This window comes from Pristis pectinata, chromosome 13 (genome assembly GCF_009764475.1).
Source record: "Pristis pectinata isolate sPriPec2 chromosome 13, sPriPec2.1.pri, whole genome shotgun sequence".
NCBI classification, from domain to species: domain Eukaryota; kingdom Metazoa; phylum Chordata; class Chondrichthyes; order Rhinopristiformes; family Pristidae; genus Pristis; species Pristis pectinata.
The window spans coordinates 45,889,930-45,905,983 of NC_067417.1; the positions used below are offsets into that span (position 1 = coordinate 45,889,930).

At 47.5% G+C, this 16,054-nt stretch overlaps 1 protein-coding gene across 1 annotated transcript in view; it reads right to left on the reverse strand.

The window, feature by feature from the left end:
- Positions 1-16,054, reverse strand: part of elmo3 (engulfment and cell motility 3) — a 121,362-nt gene that overhangs the window by 45,576 nt on the left and 59,732 nt on the right. The window contains exons 6-9 of the mRNA XM_052028039.1: positions 14,714-14,883; positions 10,463-10,562; positions 6,571-6,722; positions 3,612-3,690 (exon numbers count right to left, since the gene is read on the reverse strand). Of these exons, the coding sequence (XP_051883999.1) occupies positions 3,612-3,690; positions 6,571-6,722; positions 10,463-10,562; positions 14,714-14,883 (501 nt within the window). The remainder of the gene's footprint in view (positions 1-3,611; positions 3,691-6,570; positions 6,723-10,462; positions 10,563-14,713; positions 14,884-16,054) is intronic.

A 16,054-nucleotide genomic window follows, 5' to 3' on the forward strand; every position in this document is an offset into this window, starting at 1 on the left:
ATTAACCTTGTATTCTCCCTTCAAATTCGATCTCCCAAATTGTATATTTTCACACTTTTCTGGGTTGAATTCCATCTGCCACTTCTCAGCCCATGTCTGCATTTTGTCAATATCCTGTTGTAATCTACAGCAACCTTCTACACTATCCACAACACCACCAACCTTTGTATCATCAGCAAATTTACTAACCCATCCTTCCACATCCTCATCCAAGTCATTTATAAAAATCACAAAGAGCAGGGGTCCCAGAACAGATCCCTGCAGAACACCACTGGTTACCGACCTCCAGGTAGAATACGCTCCACCTACCGCCACCCTCTGTCTTCTATGGGCGAGCCAAGTCTGAATCCACACAGCCAAGGATCCCTGGATCCCATGCCTCCTGACTTACTGAATAGGCCTTCCATGAGGAACCTTATCAAACACCTTACTAATATCCATGTACACCACATCCACTGCTCTCCCTTCATCAATGTGCTTTGTCACATCCTCAAAGAATTCAGTCAGGCTCGTGGGGCACGACCTGTCCCTCACAAAGCCATGCTGACTGTCCCTAATCAGCCTGTGCTTCTCTAAATGTCCATAAATCCTGTCTCTAAGAATCTTCTCCAGTAATTTGCCCACCACTGAACTAAGACTCACTGGTCTGTAATTCCCTGGGTTATCCCTACTCCCTTTCTTGAACAAAGGAACAACATTTGCCACCCTCCAATCATCTGGCACCACTCCTATGGCCAGTGAGGATGCAAAGATCGTCGCCAAAGGCACAGCAATCTCTTCCCTCGCTTCCCGTAATAACCTTGGATAAATCCCATCCGGCCCCGGTGACTTATCTATCCTAATGTTTTTCAGCACATCCTCTTTCCTCACATCGACATGCCCGAGCATATCAGCCTGTCATACGCCATCCTCACAAACGCCAAGGTCTCTCTCTCTGGTGAATACTGAAGCAAAGTATTCATTAAGGACCTCCCCTACCTCTTCTGACTCCAGGCACATGTTCCCTCTTTTATCCCTGATGGGTCCTACCCTCACTTTAGTCATCCTCCTATTCTTCACATACATGTAGAACGCCTTGGGGTTTTCCTTAATCCCACTCACCAAGGACTTCTCATGCCTCCTTCTAGCTCTTCTAAGTCCATTCTTAAGCTCCCTCCTGGCTACCTTGTAACTCTCCAGAGGCCTATCTGATCCTTGCTTTCTAAACCTCAGGTAAGCATCTTTCTTCCTCTTGACAAGATATTCTACGTCTCTTGTCAACCACAGTCCCTTCGCTCTACCATCCTTACCCTCAGTGGGACAAACTTATCCAGAACCCCATGCAAGTACTCCTTAAAGGACCTCTGCATTTCCGCTGTGCACTTTCCCAAGAACATCTGTTCCCAATTTACGCTCCCAAGTTCCTGCCTAACAGCATCATAATTCCCCCTCCCTCAGTTAAATACTTTCCCATATCGTCTGCTCCTGTCCCTCTCCAAGGCTATGGTAAAGGTCAAGGAGTTATGGTCACTGTCTCCAAAATGCTCTCCCATCCAGAGATCTGAAACCTGATCAGGCTCATTGTGTAGTACCAGGTCCAGTATGGCCTCTCCTCTAGTCGGCCTGTCCACATACTGTGTCAGGAATCCTTCCTGTATACACCTAACAAACTCTGCCTCATCTATCCCCTTTACACTAAGGAGGTGCCAATCAATATTAGGGAAGTTGAAATCACCCATGACAACAACCCTGTTATATTTGCACCTTTCCAAAATTTGCCTCCCGATCTGCTCCTCAGCATCGCTGCTGCTATTGGGGGGTCTGTAGAATACTACCAATAGAGTGATCGCTCCCTTCCTGTTTCTGACTTCCACCCACACTGACTCAGTGGACGATCCCTCCAGGACATCCTCCCTTTCTACAGCTGTGACACTGTCCCTGATCAGGAAAGCCACTCCCCCAACTCTTTTACCTCCAATGATATCGTGGGGTAAATTGTGGAATGGTAATTAGATTTTTTTATTTAGGTTTAAGGAATTAAAATATCGATGCAGTGTGAATAATGGATAAATTCCAAACACATGTTGTTAACTGCAGTTATTCCTTCTCCTCTGCCACATTTTCCTCCTTTAGCTCTCTGCTCAATCACAGGCATTGCTTCTCCTACTATAGGTCAGGTAGCTGTTCTCAGTGGCAGTTCAATGACCCAAACACAGAGGCAGGATAGCACTGACATCCAACAGCACCGCCCCGCCCCCCCAACACACACACACGCACACAATGCTCAGCAGGATGGCCGGGCAGGCATTGTGACCAGCTTCTCCCTTCCCTGCCCTGACTGAGGCAACCATCAATAATAAGAGACACCGTCCGATAACCTGCCCCTCTGATGTGTCTGTCCGATAACCGACCTCCGATGGGACTATCTGATAACCCACCCCTTTGATAACAAAGTGAATTATATCTGTAACACTACGTTCTATCTATTAACACCTTTCACCTTTGGATGGAGTCATTGGGGGAACGTGCCCTGAAGCCTGAAGCAGTGATGGTGCGGAGGAGATGTTGAGGCAGGCTGAGTACAGGAAGGAGATCGAGAGCCTAGTGGCATGATGTCAAGACAGCAACCTCTCCCTTAATGTCAGCAAAACAACAGAGCTGGTCGTTGACTTTAGGAGTACACGCCCCTGCCTGTGTCAATGGTGCTGAGGTGGAGATGGTTGGGAGCTTCAAGCTCCTTGGTGTAAATATCACCAACGATTCGTCTTGGTCCAGCCATGTGGACGCTGCAGTCAAAAAAGTGCACCAACGCCTCTGCTTCCTCAGAAGGCCAAGGATATTCAGCATGTCCCTGATGACCCTCACCAATTTTCACAGATGCACCATAGAAAGCATCCTATCCAGTTGCATCAAGGCTTGGTATGGCAACTGCTCTGCCCAAAACCGCAAGAAATTATGGAGGGTTGTGAACGCAGCCCAGTCCATCACGAAAGCCAGCCTCCCCTCCACTGACTCAGTCTACACTTCCCGCTGCCTCGGGAAAGCAGCCGACATAATCAAGGACCCCTCCCACCCCGGTCATTCTCTATTCTCCCCCTCTCCCATTGGGCAGAAGATACAAAAGCTTGAGAGCACATACCACCGAGCTGAAGGACAGCTTCTATCCCACTATTATCAGTGTCTTGAACGGACCTCGCATACGCTAAAGATGAATTCTTGATAGCCCAATCTACCTCATCGTGGCCCTTGCACTTCATTTGTCTACCTGGACTGCACTTTGTAAGTGTAACAGTAAAATATGCATTCTGTTTTTCATTTCCTTTTTACTACCTCGATGTACTTATGTATGGAATGATCTGTCTAGATGGCATGCAAACAAAAGCTTTTCACTGTATATCGGTATATGTGGCAATAATAAATCAATTGCCTCTGTGTTTAACAGTGTGAACTCCTTCACGTTGTTACAGTGTAAAACCTCCCCATCCAATCGCCACCACACTGGAGTAACATTGCCCACACTGCCGTTGACTGTGTAGAGCTAGTCCGTGCTATGGCTTGTACCACGGAGCTCAGGAGTGACAATGTGCCCTGTTGTTCAGGGCTGCTTCCAGTATGAAAGATTGAAACAATACCTTCCTCTCCTCCTCATTGGAGCTCAGCAACAGGGCTATGATCAGTGCCATTGCTTTAGTCTGGATCATCTGGTTTGCCCTGCAAGGGAAAAGAGAAGACGGGACTCAGCCAAAGAGCAGAGAGTTGAGCTCACCATCAAAGAGTAGAGAGCCAAGACGAGCAGACACTCAACACCACGGGGCCAGTGAACCTTGCCAACTACTGGAAGCAGGGATGAGTATGTCTATAACTAGAGGGCATAGGTTTAAGGCAAGAGGGAGGAGGTTTAAAGGGGATCTAAAGGGATAAATCTTTCCAAACACAGAGTAGTTGGTATGTGGAGTGAGCTGCCAGAGGAGGTGGTGGAGGCAGGAACAGTCACAACACTTAAGAGGCATCTGGACAGGTACTTGAATGAGCAGAGCATGGAGGGATGTGGAATTAATGCAGGCAAGTGGGGTATGATGGTTGGCATAGATACCTTGGGCTGAAGGGCCTGTTTCCATGCTGTCTGACTCGTGTAGATTGCACTGCCACCTATGGTACTGGAGGCAAGTAATGCCTTGCAGGGGAAGCTGGTTAAGCACAGGAACAGGAGGATGTGTTGATCGTTTGGGTGGGATATGACTCAGGAGCGTAGACTCTGACACAGACCAGTTGGGACAAGTGGCTTATTTCCGAATCATGTAAATGACTAATGGTGAGTCAGAGCCCCAGATGAAGCCACTCCCCTCCCCACCCTGATCTAAAAGTCACTCGACTGATCTCAGCATTGAAGGTTTTAATCAGCCCCTCGGAACCAGAGCCTTTGCAAGAAGGGAGTCCCAGAATTACAAGGGTGACTTTTGCCTTGGATTTCTCTCCTGCTTCCCAGGAGTTCCTTTCCAGAGCTCTTGGCTCGAAACAATTCCAGGTGGAAACTGGATAGTGTGGGACTCAGATCAATGCACACGGCTGCCTCACTGCTGCGGGAAGGGAGAGGGGAGGATACGCAACATCTAGTACTGTGTGTTGGTGAATGATTAAAGCAGCACATCCAGGCAACATTGGGGTCTACTAAAGAGGACACAGTGCGCTGGTAGTGAGAATCAGGACCACTACTTGATACCACCCAAGGAAGGCAGGAAGAAGTTCTCCAGGTTATGGAGGGGAGGGAGTGACCTCCACCCTCAGGAACATCAGTGGGAGCCCCTCAGGTGTGGGGAAGAGCCGGCTCCACAACAGAGCTGTCTTCTGAGGATAGGTTGAGTGAGCTAGGGCTTTTCTCTTTGGAGAGGAGGAGGATGAGATGTGACTTGATAGAGGTGTACAAGATGAGAAGAGGCATAGATCGAGTGGACAGTCAGAGACTTTTTCCCAGGGCGACAATGGCTAACACAATGGGGCATAATTTTAAGGTGATTGGAGGAAGGTACAAGGGAGATGTCAAGAGGTAAGTTTTTTTTACACAGAATGGTGGGTGCATGGAACGCACTGCCAGCAGAGGTTGTGGGGGCAGATACATTAGGGACATTTAAGAGACTCTTAGGTAGGCACATGAATGATAGAAAAATGGAGGGCTATGTGGGAGGGAAGGGTTAGATAGATCTTAGAGCAGGATGAAATGTCAGCACAACATTGTGGGCTGAAGGGCCTGTACTGTGCTGTGATGTTCCATGTTCTAATAAGGTTTGGAGTGTTTTGGAAAACAGTGGAAGGAGAGTGGCCACCCAAAGACCTTTGTTCAGACAATCCTCATATCAAGCACGGCTTCTGGAAGCTACCAGTGCAATCCAATATTCCATGGCCTTCTATCTGTGGGTTGAAGGCAGACTCCCTGAAAGTGGCTGCACAAGTCGATAGGGTGGTAAAGAAGGTGTACGGCATGCTTGCCTTTATTAGTCGAGGCATCGAGTTCAAGAATCAGGAAGTTAAGTTCCAGCTTTTTCAGACTCTGGTTAGGCCTTATCTGGAGTATTGTATTCAGTTCTGATCACCACATTACAGGAAGGATGTGGAGGCTTTGGAGAGGGTGCAGAAGAGGTTCACCAGGATGCTGCCTGGATTAGAGGGCATGTGTTGTAAGGAGAGGTTGAATAGACAGTTGGCATCTTTTTTTCAGGGTTGAAACATCTAGTACTAGAGGGCATGCATTTAAGGTGAGAGGGGGCAAGGTCAAAGGAGATGTGCGGGGCAAGTTTTCCTTTTACACAGAGATTGGTGGGTGCCTGAAATGCACTGTCAGGGGTGGTGGTGGCGGCAGATATGATAGAGGTGTTTTAAGAGGCTCTTAGATAGACACATGGATATGCAGGGATGGAGGGATATGGACGTTGTGTAGGCAGAAGGAACTAGTTTAGGTAGGCATTAATTACTAGTTTAATTACTAGGGCAGGCACAGTAGTGTAGCAGTTAGCGTGATGCTTTTACAGTGCCTGCAACCTGGCTTCAATTCCTGCCGCTGTCTGTAAGGAGTTTGTACATTCTCCCATGTGTCTACGTGGGTTTCCTCCGGGTGCTCCGGTTTCCTCCCACATTCCAAAGACATGTGGGTTAGGAAGTTGTGGGCCTGCTATGTTGGCGCCAGAAGCGTGGTGACACTTGCGGGCTGCCCCCAGAACACTCTACGCAGAAGATGCATTTCACTGTGTGTTTCAATGTACATGTGACTAATAAAGATATCTTAATTAGGTCAGCACAACATCGTGGGCCGAAGGGCCTGCTCCTGCGCTGTACTGTTCCATGTTCTGCATTGCTCTGTCCACTGCAGCCAATAAAGCACTTGGACAACCATTTCCAAAAGCTTATCCCAGGACCACTGCCATGAATATAGACCCTGCACCTACCGTGGCCAACAGCTGGAAAGCCCCAGCCCATAGCTGTCCTCACCATTGCGAGGAAACTGGAACTTGTGCCCGAGTCAGTCATCTCCTGTTTGGGAACGAGTGCGGGGTTGCTGGAAAGGGGGCGGGCTGCTGATTTGCTCTGACTGCCACTTACACTTGTAGGTGAGAGATCAGCCTGTCGAGGGTCACCTCGTTCTTCACCAGCTGAAACAGGTAGCTGCTGCTGAGCACCATGCTCTCCAGGATGGCCAGGGACAACTGCTGGATCGATGCATCCATGGCAGACTTGTTCACGAAGCCTGCAATCTAGACAGGTGCAAAGAAGGTCAGAGGCTAAAGGTGGAAGGTTACAGTGCTGCAGCCCACAGTGGTCTTTCGCTCTTTTCTTGCTTCAGTTTATTTTATTCCTAATTAATCCGTGAAACAAGAATGTCTGAGCTGCAGCTCCTTCAAAGTTAACCACCAAGAAGGTGTACAGCATGCTTGCCTTCATCGCTTGGGGTATTGAATATAAAAGTTAGGAAGTCGAGTTACAATTGTATGAAACTATGGTTAATCCACTTTTGAAATTCTGTGTGCAGTATAGGAAGGATGTGGATACTTTGGAGAGTGTGCAGAAGAGGTTCACCAGGATGTTGCCTGGATTAGAAAATATTAGCCATAAGGAGAGGTTGAACAAACTTGGACTGTTTTCTCTGGAGCAGGTAGATAGTCAGTCTTTTTCCCAGTGTGGAAATGCCAAATGCTAGAAGGGTTAGATAGTGTGAGGGTGGTTTGACGGACGGCACAACATGGTGGGCCGAAGGGCCTGTTTTGTGCTTTATGGTTCTATGGTTCTAAACCCTCCAAGGATAGACACAGCACAGTTTAGGTACTGAGCGTAAGGTTCTCTCCATACTGTCCCACCAAACACCTCCAGGCCGGGGACAACACAGGGTAAAATACAGAGGACAGTTCCCTCTACAGACTCGAAACTCTTGGGAGTTTAATCCAAGCAAGTGTGAGGTGTTGCACTTTGGGAGATCGAATGTAAGGGGAAGGTATACAGTCAGTGTCAGGACCTTTAACAGCATTGATGTACAGAGGGATCTTGGGGTACAAGTCCATAGCTCCCTGAAAGTGGCCATGCAAGTAGATAGGGTGGTAAAGAAGGCATAGGCATACTTTCCTTCAGTGGTCGGGGCACTGAGTATAAGACTAAGGATGTTGCAGCTGTACGAAACCTTGGTTAGGATGCACTTGGAGTATTGTGTACGGTTCTGGTTGCCCCATTACAGGAAGGATGTGGAGGTTTCAGAAAGGGTGCAGAAGAGGTTTTCTAGGATGCTGCCTGGATTAGAGGGTATGAGCTAGGAGGAGAGGTTGGACAAACTTGGGTCATTTTCTCTGGAACGTCAGAGGCTGAGGGGAGACCTGATAGATGTTTATAAAATTACAAGAGGCATAGATTGGGTAGACAGTCAGAATCCTTTTTCCCAGGGTAGCAATGTCAAATACTAGAGGGCACGCATTTAAGGTGAGAGGGGGAAAGTTTAAAGGAGATGTGCGGGGTAGGTGCCTGGAATGAGCTGCCAGGGGTAGTGGTAGAAGCGGATAAGACAGTGGTGTTTAATGGGCTGTTAGACATCCAAAATATACCTCTTTTGCTACACACACACAAACACAAAATGCTGGCGGAACTCAGCAGCTCAGGCAGCATCTACAGAGGGAAATAAACAGTTGACCTTTCAGGTTGAGATCCTTCATCAGGACTGGTGAAGGGTCTCGATCTGAAACGTCGACTGTTTACTTCCCTCCGTAGATGCTGCCTGACCTGCTGAGTTCCGCCAGCATTTTGTGTGTGTTGCTCCAGATTCCAGCATCTGCAGAATCTCTTGCATTGCCTCTCTTGTTACATTGTTGAGGGATGGCTCCCTGAATGTACAACTTGCCAGAATATTAAGTGACAAAACAGACCCTGCCCTGAACTGCACGGTAGCATAGCAGTTAGCATAATGCTATTACAGCGCCAGTGACCTGGGTTCTGCTGCCTGTAAGGAGTTTGTACGTTCTCCCCGTGTCTGTGTGGGTTTCCTCCGGGTGCTCCGGTTTCATCCCACATTCCAAAGATGTACAGGTTAGGAAGTTGTGGGCGTGCTATGTTGGCGCCGGAAGTGTGGCGACACTTGCAGGCTGCCCCCTAGCACATTCTCAGTAACACAAAAAGATGCATTTCACTGTGTGTTTCAATGTACGTGTGACTAATAAATAAATATCTTACATTAACTGGCAGGGATACACCTTCAACAATGTGTTAATGCAGGAGATGACCACTTAGTGTCTTCCCTGAAGTTTTCAATGAGCACCAATTAGCATGAACATTCATCTATTGTGAATGAAAAACACTACGATGCTGGAGGAACTCAGCAGGCCAGGCAGCATCCGTGGAGAAAAGCAGGTGGTCAACATTCCAGGTCAGGACGCTTCTTCAGGAGAAGGCTCCTGACCCAAAACGTTGACCGCCTGTTTTTCTCCATGGATGCTGCCTGGCCTGCTGAGTTCCTCCAGCATCGTAGTGTTTTTCATCTGGATTCCAGCATCCACAGTCCTTTGTTTCTCATTCACCTATTGTTTTCCTCTGCATAGCTTCAGTGGTACAGAATCAGTATGTCCCAGACCCAACGATCAGTTTCAATAGCCTTAAAGTATCATTTAAATTGTGAACCGGTTTTACTTCCTGAAGACTGGTTTGCATTTTAATTAATATCTGCTATCCATAATTTCATAACTCCAGAATAATCCCTAACACCTTGGACGGCAAGCATGGGGAGCCCCGGCTACTGGCCGAGGGTGGGTGTCGATCTTTCTGAAACCGATTCAGGACGGTCCCGTGGTTACTCCCCAGCCTCGGAAAACGGGTAGGTTGTTACTAATTCCCAGCCATCCAGTGAGATTGCCACATGACCACAGCGTGTTACTTCCCTCCAAGGCTGACTGGCTTGCTCAGCTGTGGAAGGTTACATTCTCATTGACAGTGGGGTCCGTTCACCCTTCCCCTGGTCATCCCGTTCCACCCGACCAACCAATGAATGGTGCCCCTCTCCCCACTGACTACAACTTGGAGGGAACCCGACAGGACACCATCGCTGCAGTACTGTGGCAGGCAGCCAGACCTGACTGATGTTCGAGACAGTGACCCCCAAACCCTGACCCACCCCAGTGCCACCCCACCCTCCCCATTTGGTGACAGGATAACGTTTGGCTTTGGTGCTCCCCTGACTAACTTAAACTTGCATTTTCTATTTGGGAATAAAATCCCGCCCCGATCTCCCACCACCTCACACTGTACATGTGCTAACCTACCTAGGACCAGGAAGTCCACAGCTCAGACTGAGAACTTCCTACACAGCACAGACCAGCATCACAATACCTTATCATCAGAGCAGGTGGTGCGATCACCAGGGGGCTACCCGCTGTGCAAAGTGGACCTCCATATCTATACCGTGGTGAAAGAGGCTGCCTATTTCTCTCCTCTAAAAACCGACACAGTGTAGATCCCGATGTGCAGGCTAACCCAGTGACACCCACATCTCACAGGAAACTGGGTGACTTGAAGCGTTAACCCTGTTCCTCTCTCCGCCAATGCTGTCTGACTCCCACAAGGTTCAAGAAACAGCTACTTCCCTTCAACCATTCGGTTCTTGAACCAACCAGCACAACCCTAATCACTACAGTTTAGCAACACTATGACCACTTTGCACTAAAATGGACTTTGATTTTATTTGTTCTAATTGTGTTCTTTCTTGTAAAAATTGTGTATAATTTATGCTTACTTAGTTTTTCTTGTGTATAATTTAGGTTTACTTTATGTTTTTCTTGTGTTGTGTATCTGATGCTATTTGCCTGTGATGCTGCTGCAAGTAGGTTTTTCGTTGCCCCTGTGCGTACACTTACTTTTGCATGTGACGATAACCTCGACTTTGAGTAGCTTGCTGAGTGCTTCAGCATTTTTTCTATTTTTATTTCAGACTTCCAGCAGTTTTTCGAATTTTAAACTGGAGGCTTACCTTCTTAATGAAAACAGGGGTGAGCGTTTCCCAGGAGACAACGCCGTGTTCCATTAGCTCAATGAATGCGTTCAGAGTGTGGGCCAGACTTTCGCCAGTGCTGAAAGACACAAGAAGTCGTCACAGAACCTGTTTGACAACGACTGAGTGTGTAACAGAGCGAACAGTCAAAGGGCAGAGGGACTGGAGTGTCCCTAGAAGATTGGAATGTATCACAGAGAGATGCAGCATGGAGACATGCCCTTATACCTACTTTTCCAATACCACATAAAATTGAAACTACAGAAAAAATTTCAGGTTTTAATCCTTAGTAGAAGGGCTTGATAGCAATAATTTATGATCTGATCATGAAAATATGTCCAGAGACATTTGATAAAATTAAGAATGAATGGGAAACAGAACTTCAGATTCTTTTACCTACAGAGACATGGAAGAAAATTCTCCAATTAGTTAATACATCTTCAATGTGTGCCAGACACTCTTTGATACAGCTTAAGGTGGTTCACAGGACCCATATGTCTAAGGATAAGTTAGCCCGTTTTTATCACCATATAAACCCTATATGTGACAGATGTAATTCGGAGGTGGCTTCCCTGACACATATGTTTTGGTCCTGTCCTCTTTTGGAAAAATACTGGAAAGACATTTTTAATATTATCTCAACTGTATTGAATATCGATTTACAACCTCATCCTATTACTGCAATTTTTGGGCTACCAATGATGGATTCTGGCCATCTATCCGCTTCAGCTTGTCGTATGATTGCATTTGTTACATTAATGGCCAAGAGATCCATCCTATTTAAATGGAAGGATCCAATACCTCCCACCACATTTCAATGGCTTTCTCAAACTATAACATGTTTCAACTTAGAAAAAAATTAGGAGAGGTACTGTTGATCCTTCGCTTAAATTTGAGGAAGTTTGGAGCCCATTTACTCAGTATTTCCATATGATGTAAGCAGACCTTTCTCGAATCCCTTTCAATAACCTTTTATTTGAATATAGAGGAGCGGAGTTAACGACATAATGATGTTTTTTTAACCGAAGAAATAACAGTCCAGCTTTTTTTTGAAGTTTTTGGTTTGCTTTTGTTTTTTTTTTAAATTTGGGGGTTCTCTTTCCATATAGTCAAATTTCTTTTCAAATTCTTTTGTATCATGTTCACTTAGTAAGAGATTGGGAGGTTCAGATTATATATTTTACTCCGTGTGAGTGTATATGTCAACTTGTTATTGTAATCCCGATCCCTTCACACCATGTGTATAACCACTATTGCTATGTGTATTAATTTGAAACTTAATGAAAAGATTGAAAAAGAAAAAAAGAGACATGCCCTTCACCCCACTGAGTCTACAACGATCAAAGACCTATTTACCCTCATCCTACATTAATACCACATTCTCATGCACTCCCCCCAGGTTCTACCACTCACCCACACACTGGGGGCAACTTACAGTGGTCGACTAACCTCCCAACCCGCACGTCGTTGGGATGTGGGAAGAAACTGGAGCACCCAGAAAAAATCCACGCAGTCACAGGGAGAACGTGCAAACTCCACACAGACAGCACCTGAGGCGAGGATTGAACCTGGGCTGCTGGATCTGTGAGGCAGCAGCTCCACCAGCTGTTACTGCGTGCAGTTCTGGTCGCCCAGCTATAGGAAGGATGTCACTGAGCTGGAGACGGGGCAGGAAAGATTCACATGGATGTTACCGGGACCGGAGGGCTTGAGTTATAAGGAGAGGCTGGATAGGCTGGGGCTTTCTTCCCTGGAGTGTAGGAGGCTGAGAGGTGACCTTATAGAGGTTTATAAAGTCATGAGGGGCATAGATAAGTGGAATGGTCACAGTCTTTTCCCCAGGGTAGGGGAAACCAAAACTAGAGGGCAGAGGTTTAAGGTGAGAGGGGAAAGATTTAAAAGGCACCTGAGGGGCAATGTTTTCACACAGAGGGCGGTGGGCGTATGGAACGAGCTGCCAGAGGAAGTGATGGATGCAGATTCAATAACAACGTTTGAAAGACATTTAAACAGATACAGAGATAGGAAGGGTTTAAAGGGATATGGGCCAAATGCAGGCAAATGGGACTAGCTCACGTCGACGACTTGGTCAGCATGGACGAATTGGGCTGAACAGTCTGTTTCTGTGCTGTAGGACTCTATGACACTCAGTAAGTTTCACTAAGAAACATCATACTTGTATCTCCATGAGATCAGACATGACCCAGCCCGTGCACGAACTAGACAAGAGGTCACTCCTGTGAGGTCAGAAACAGCTCTCACCCACGCCCTCAGCCAACATACAACGTGGTTACTGACCCGTTTATCAGCTGTTCCTTTCGATCAGTGCTGTGGGTGCAGTACGGATTGCCAGGACATTGAGGTGAACTCCCTGCTTCCCTTCACTTCTGAGGATGGGGCCTCAGTTCAACATCTCACTCCTCAGGCTCCCTCAGTACTGCATGGAAATGCTCACCATCATTATGTCCTGGGCCAGACAGAGCTGACCACTGGCCAAGGTAATGGCCGCGAGCTTTTTTACACATATTCAAGCTTTGACTGCGTTTGGGCCAAAGCTCAGTTGGTACATCTCCAGCAACATGTCCCAACTGACTTCGGAGGCGCACCCTCTGTGCCCGAGTGTGGTATTTGTCCTTTTGTGCCTGAGTGTGGTATTTGTCAGCTCAGAAATGGTGAATGTTTGGTACACAGATTATCGCTTCAATGTACCGAGTTCAAATGTAGGACCTTCAGATCGATCGTGATGAGAGCTGAGAGGACAATGGGTGAATTAACTATAGCGCCCCAACCCTTAACGCAGTCAAACACCATGGCTCATCTGAAAGGCACAGGGCTAAATACATCTCAAGTGGGATTCAGTCCACAGCCTTCTTACCCCAGGTGGGTGTGACTGAGCCAACCCCAACACTTAAAACTGATCTTAAACATAGGAGCAGGCTTGGCAAACTCAGCATTGTTGGCTGTAGTCTGTCTGAGTACAGTGCCATGGAAGTACAGGCTGAGAAACAGACTTCAATACAAACTCATCACTGAGATGTCTAAGGTTCTGGTAGCTGCACTTTTCATAAAACCATTTAATAACTGATTGGTCCTGATGCAGGGTGCCAACCCAAAACGTCGACCATCCCTCTGCCTCCACAGATGCTGCCTGACCCACTGAGCTCCCCCAGCAGTTTGTTTTACAGTCCAGATAACAGCATATCTTGTCTCCCCTAGTAACTGGAACTCATCACAGTTAACACGGGACAGGTAGTTGCACCTCCATAAAAAATGTGCCTTTTTTCATCTTCTGTTCCATGCCAGTATTAGTTAAAACTCAGTTGTACAAGGATCAGCCTCAACACCGCCTTGATCTGATCCACATTCTTCATTTCCTTCGTCCAATCCCACTCACCTTTATATCCCCATTTATATTGGAGAGTTCATGCTAAGTATCGGTTTGTTTAAAAGACGCTGTTGAAGGAGCAGTCATGTTTAATAATTCGGAGGAGAAGTGGGCTGGTTTGGGAGGCTGGGATCAGTTATGCTCAAATCAACAGTGTAATTTATTTTAAAATCTGCCTCCATCTGTCTGAATCATATCTGGTGTTCAGGGCATCGGTTGTCGGGGGACAGATTGAGGAGTTTTGGGTCCTCTCTTCTCTCCTCTTTCATTAGGTAGAACATACAGGAGCCTGAGGGCACGTACCACCAGGCTTAAGGACAGCTTCTACCCCACTGTGATAAGACTATTGAACGGTTCCCTTATACAATGAGATGGACTCTGACCTCATGATCTACCTTGTTGTGACCTCGCACCTTATTGCACTGCACTTTCTCTGTAGCTGTGACACTTTACTCTGGACTGTTATTGTTTTTACCTGTACTACCTCAATGCACTCTGTACTAACTCAATGTAACTGCACTGTGTAATGAATTGACCTGTACGATCAGTATGTTTTTCACTGTACCTCAGTACAAGTGACAAGAATAAATCAATACCAAAGCGTTATGTAGGGATTGATGCACCGACTGTGAGTTTGTTAGGGGCAGTATTAGGGCCTTGTTTTAGGGCTGGGGGGTATCTCTTTGTGGGCAGCGGGCAATTTCTCCTCTTGGGACCTCAGGGTCCAGGTTATTGGTGTCCTAAGGAAGGAGGGTATTGTTGCTGGGGATGGGGGCGAAATCAGACTGCAAGGGTCAGGGGGAGGATGAAGTGTCCCTTTGTGCATTGCCCAGCTCCATACTCACTCATTGCCATTCTCCACAATGCGGACCAGCACGGCGATCCCGTCCTTACTGATGAACTCCTGGGCAAAGGTGATGTCCTTGGAGAGGACAGCCAGCCCCTTCAGTGACTCAAAGCGGACGTCGTAGTTCCCGCTCTGGATCCCGGTGTAGAGATTCTCCGCCTCTCGGCTCTGGAAGGGGAAAGGAGACAGGCCAGGAGTCAGTGGAGTGGGTACACCGGTGAACAATGAGGGTGGGGTGGAACTTTTGAGTGGGGGAGGGGGGGGAAGACATCTGAGTTTCATCAGATGTATAACTGCTCTCCATTCACCCATTGACCTTGTGCTTGCCCGCCTACATTGACTTCCAGTCCTGTTGTGCCTCGGTTGAAGGCAGAGCGGCGCAGCGGGTACAGCCGCTGCCTCACAACCCCAGGGACCCAGGTTCGATGCTGACCTCGGGCATTGTCTGCGTGGAGTTTACACATTATCCCTGTGACCGGGTGGGTTTTCTCCCATATCCCCAAGAGGTTAATTGGCTACTGTAAATTGTCCTTGTATCTACGTGAATCGGGGGGAGGGGGAGGGGGTAGGGTGGTGGGGAGTAAAATAGGAGTAGGGTAGGATTACTGTAAATGGTGGACCGTTCCCACGTTGCATGACTTTAGTCGATTGCTGGAATATAATCTTAACTTCGTCTTCCAAGCCTCCACTTCATCCTCACTTTCTCTGTAACCCCCTCCAGCACCCAAACCCTCTGAGACCCCTGCGCTCCGCCAACCCCCGATCTCCACGCCTCACACCTTTGGCAGGAGCCCCTCCAGCAGTTAAGGCCTCTCTGCAGATACCTCCATAACCATCTCTCCCCTTTTGGATGCATCACGGCTTGGTACAGCAACTGCTCTGCCCAGGACAGCAAGAAATTGCAGAGAGTTGTGGACACAGCCCAGAGCATCACGGACACCAGCCTCCCCTCCTTGGACTCTGTCTTTACCTCTCGCTGCCTTGGTGAAGCAGCCAGCATAATCAAAGACCCCACCCACCCAGGTCATTCTCTCTTCTCCCCTCTCCCATCAGGCACAAGATACAGGAGCCTGAGGGCACGTACCACCAGGCTCAAGGACCCACTGTGATAAGACTATTGAACGGCTCCCTTATACAATGAGATGGACTCTGACCTCACGATCTACCTTGTTCTGACCTTGCACCTTATTGCACTGCACTTTCTCTGTAGCTGTGACACTTTGTACTGTTATTGTTTTTTACCTGTACTGCCTCAATGCACTCTGCACTAACTCAATGTAACTGCACTGTATAATGAATTGACCTGTACGATCGGTTTGTAAGACAAGTTTTTCACTGT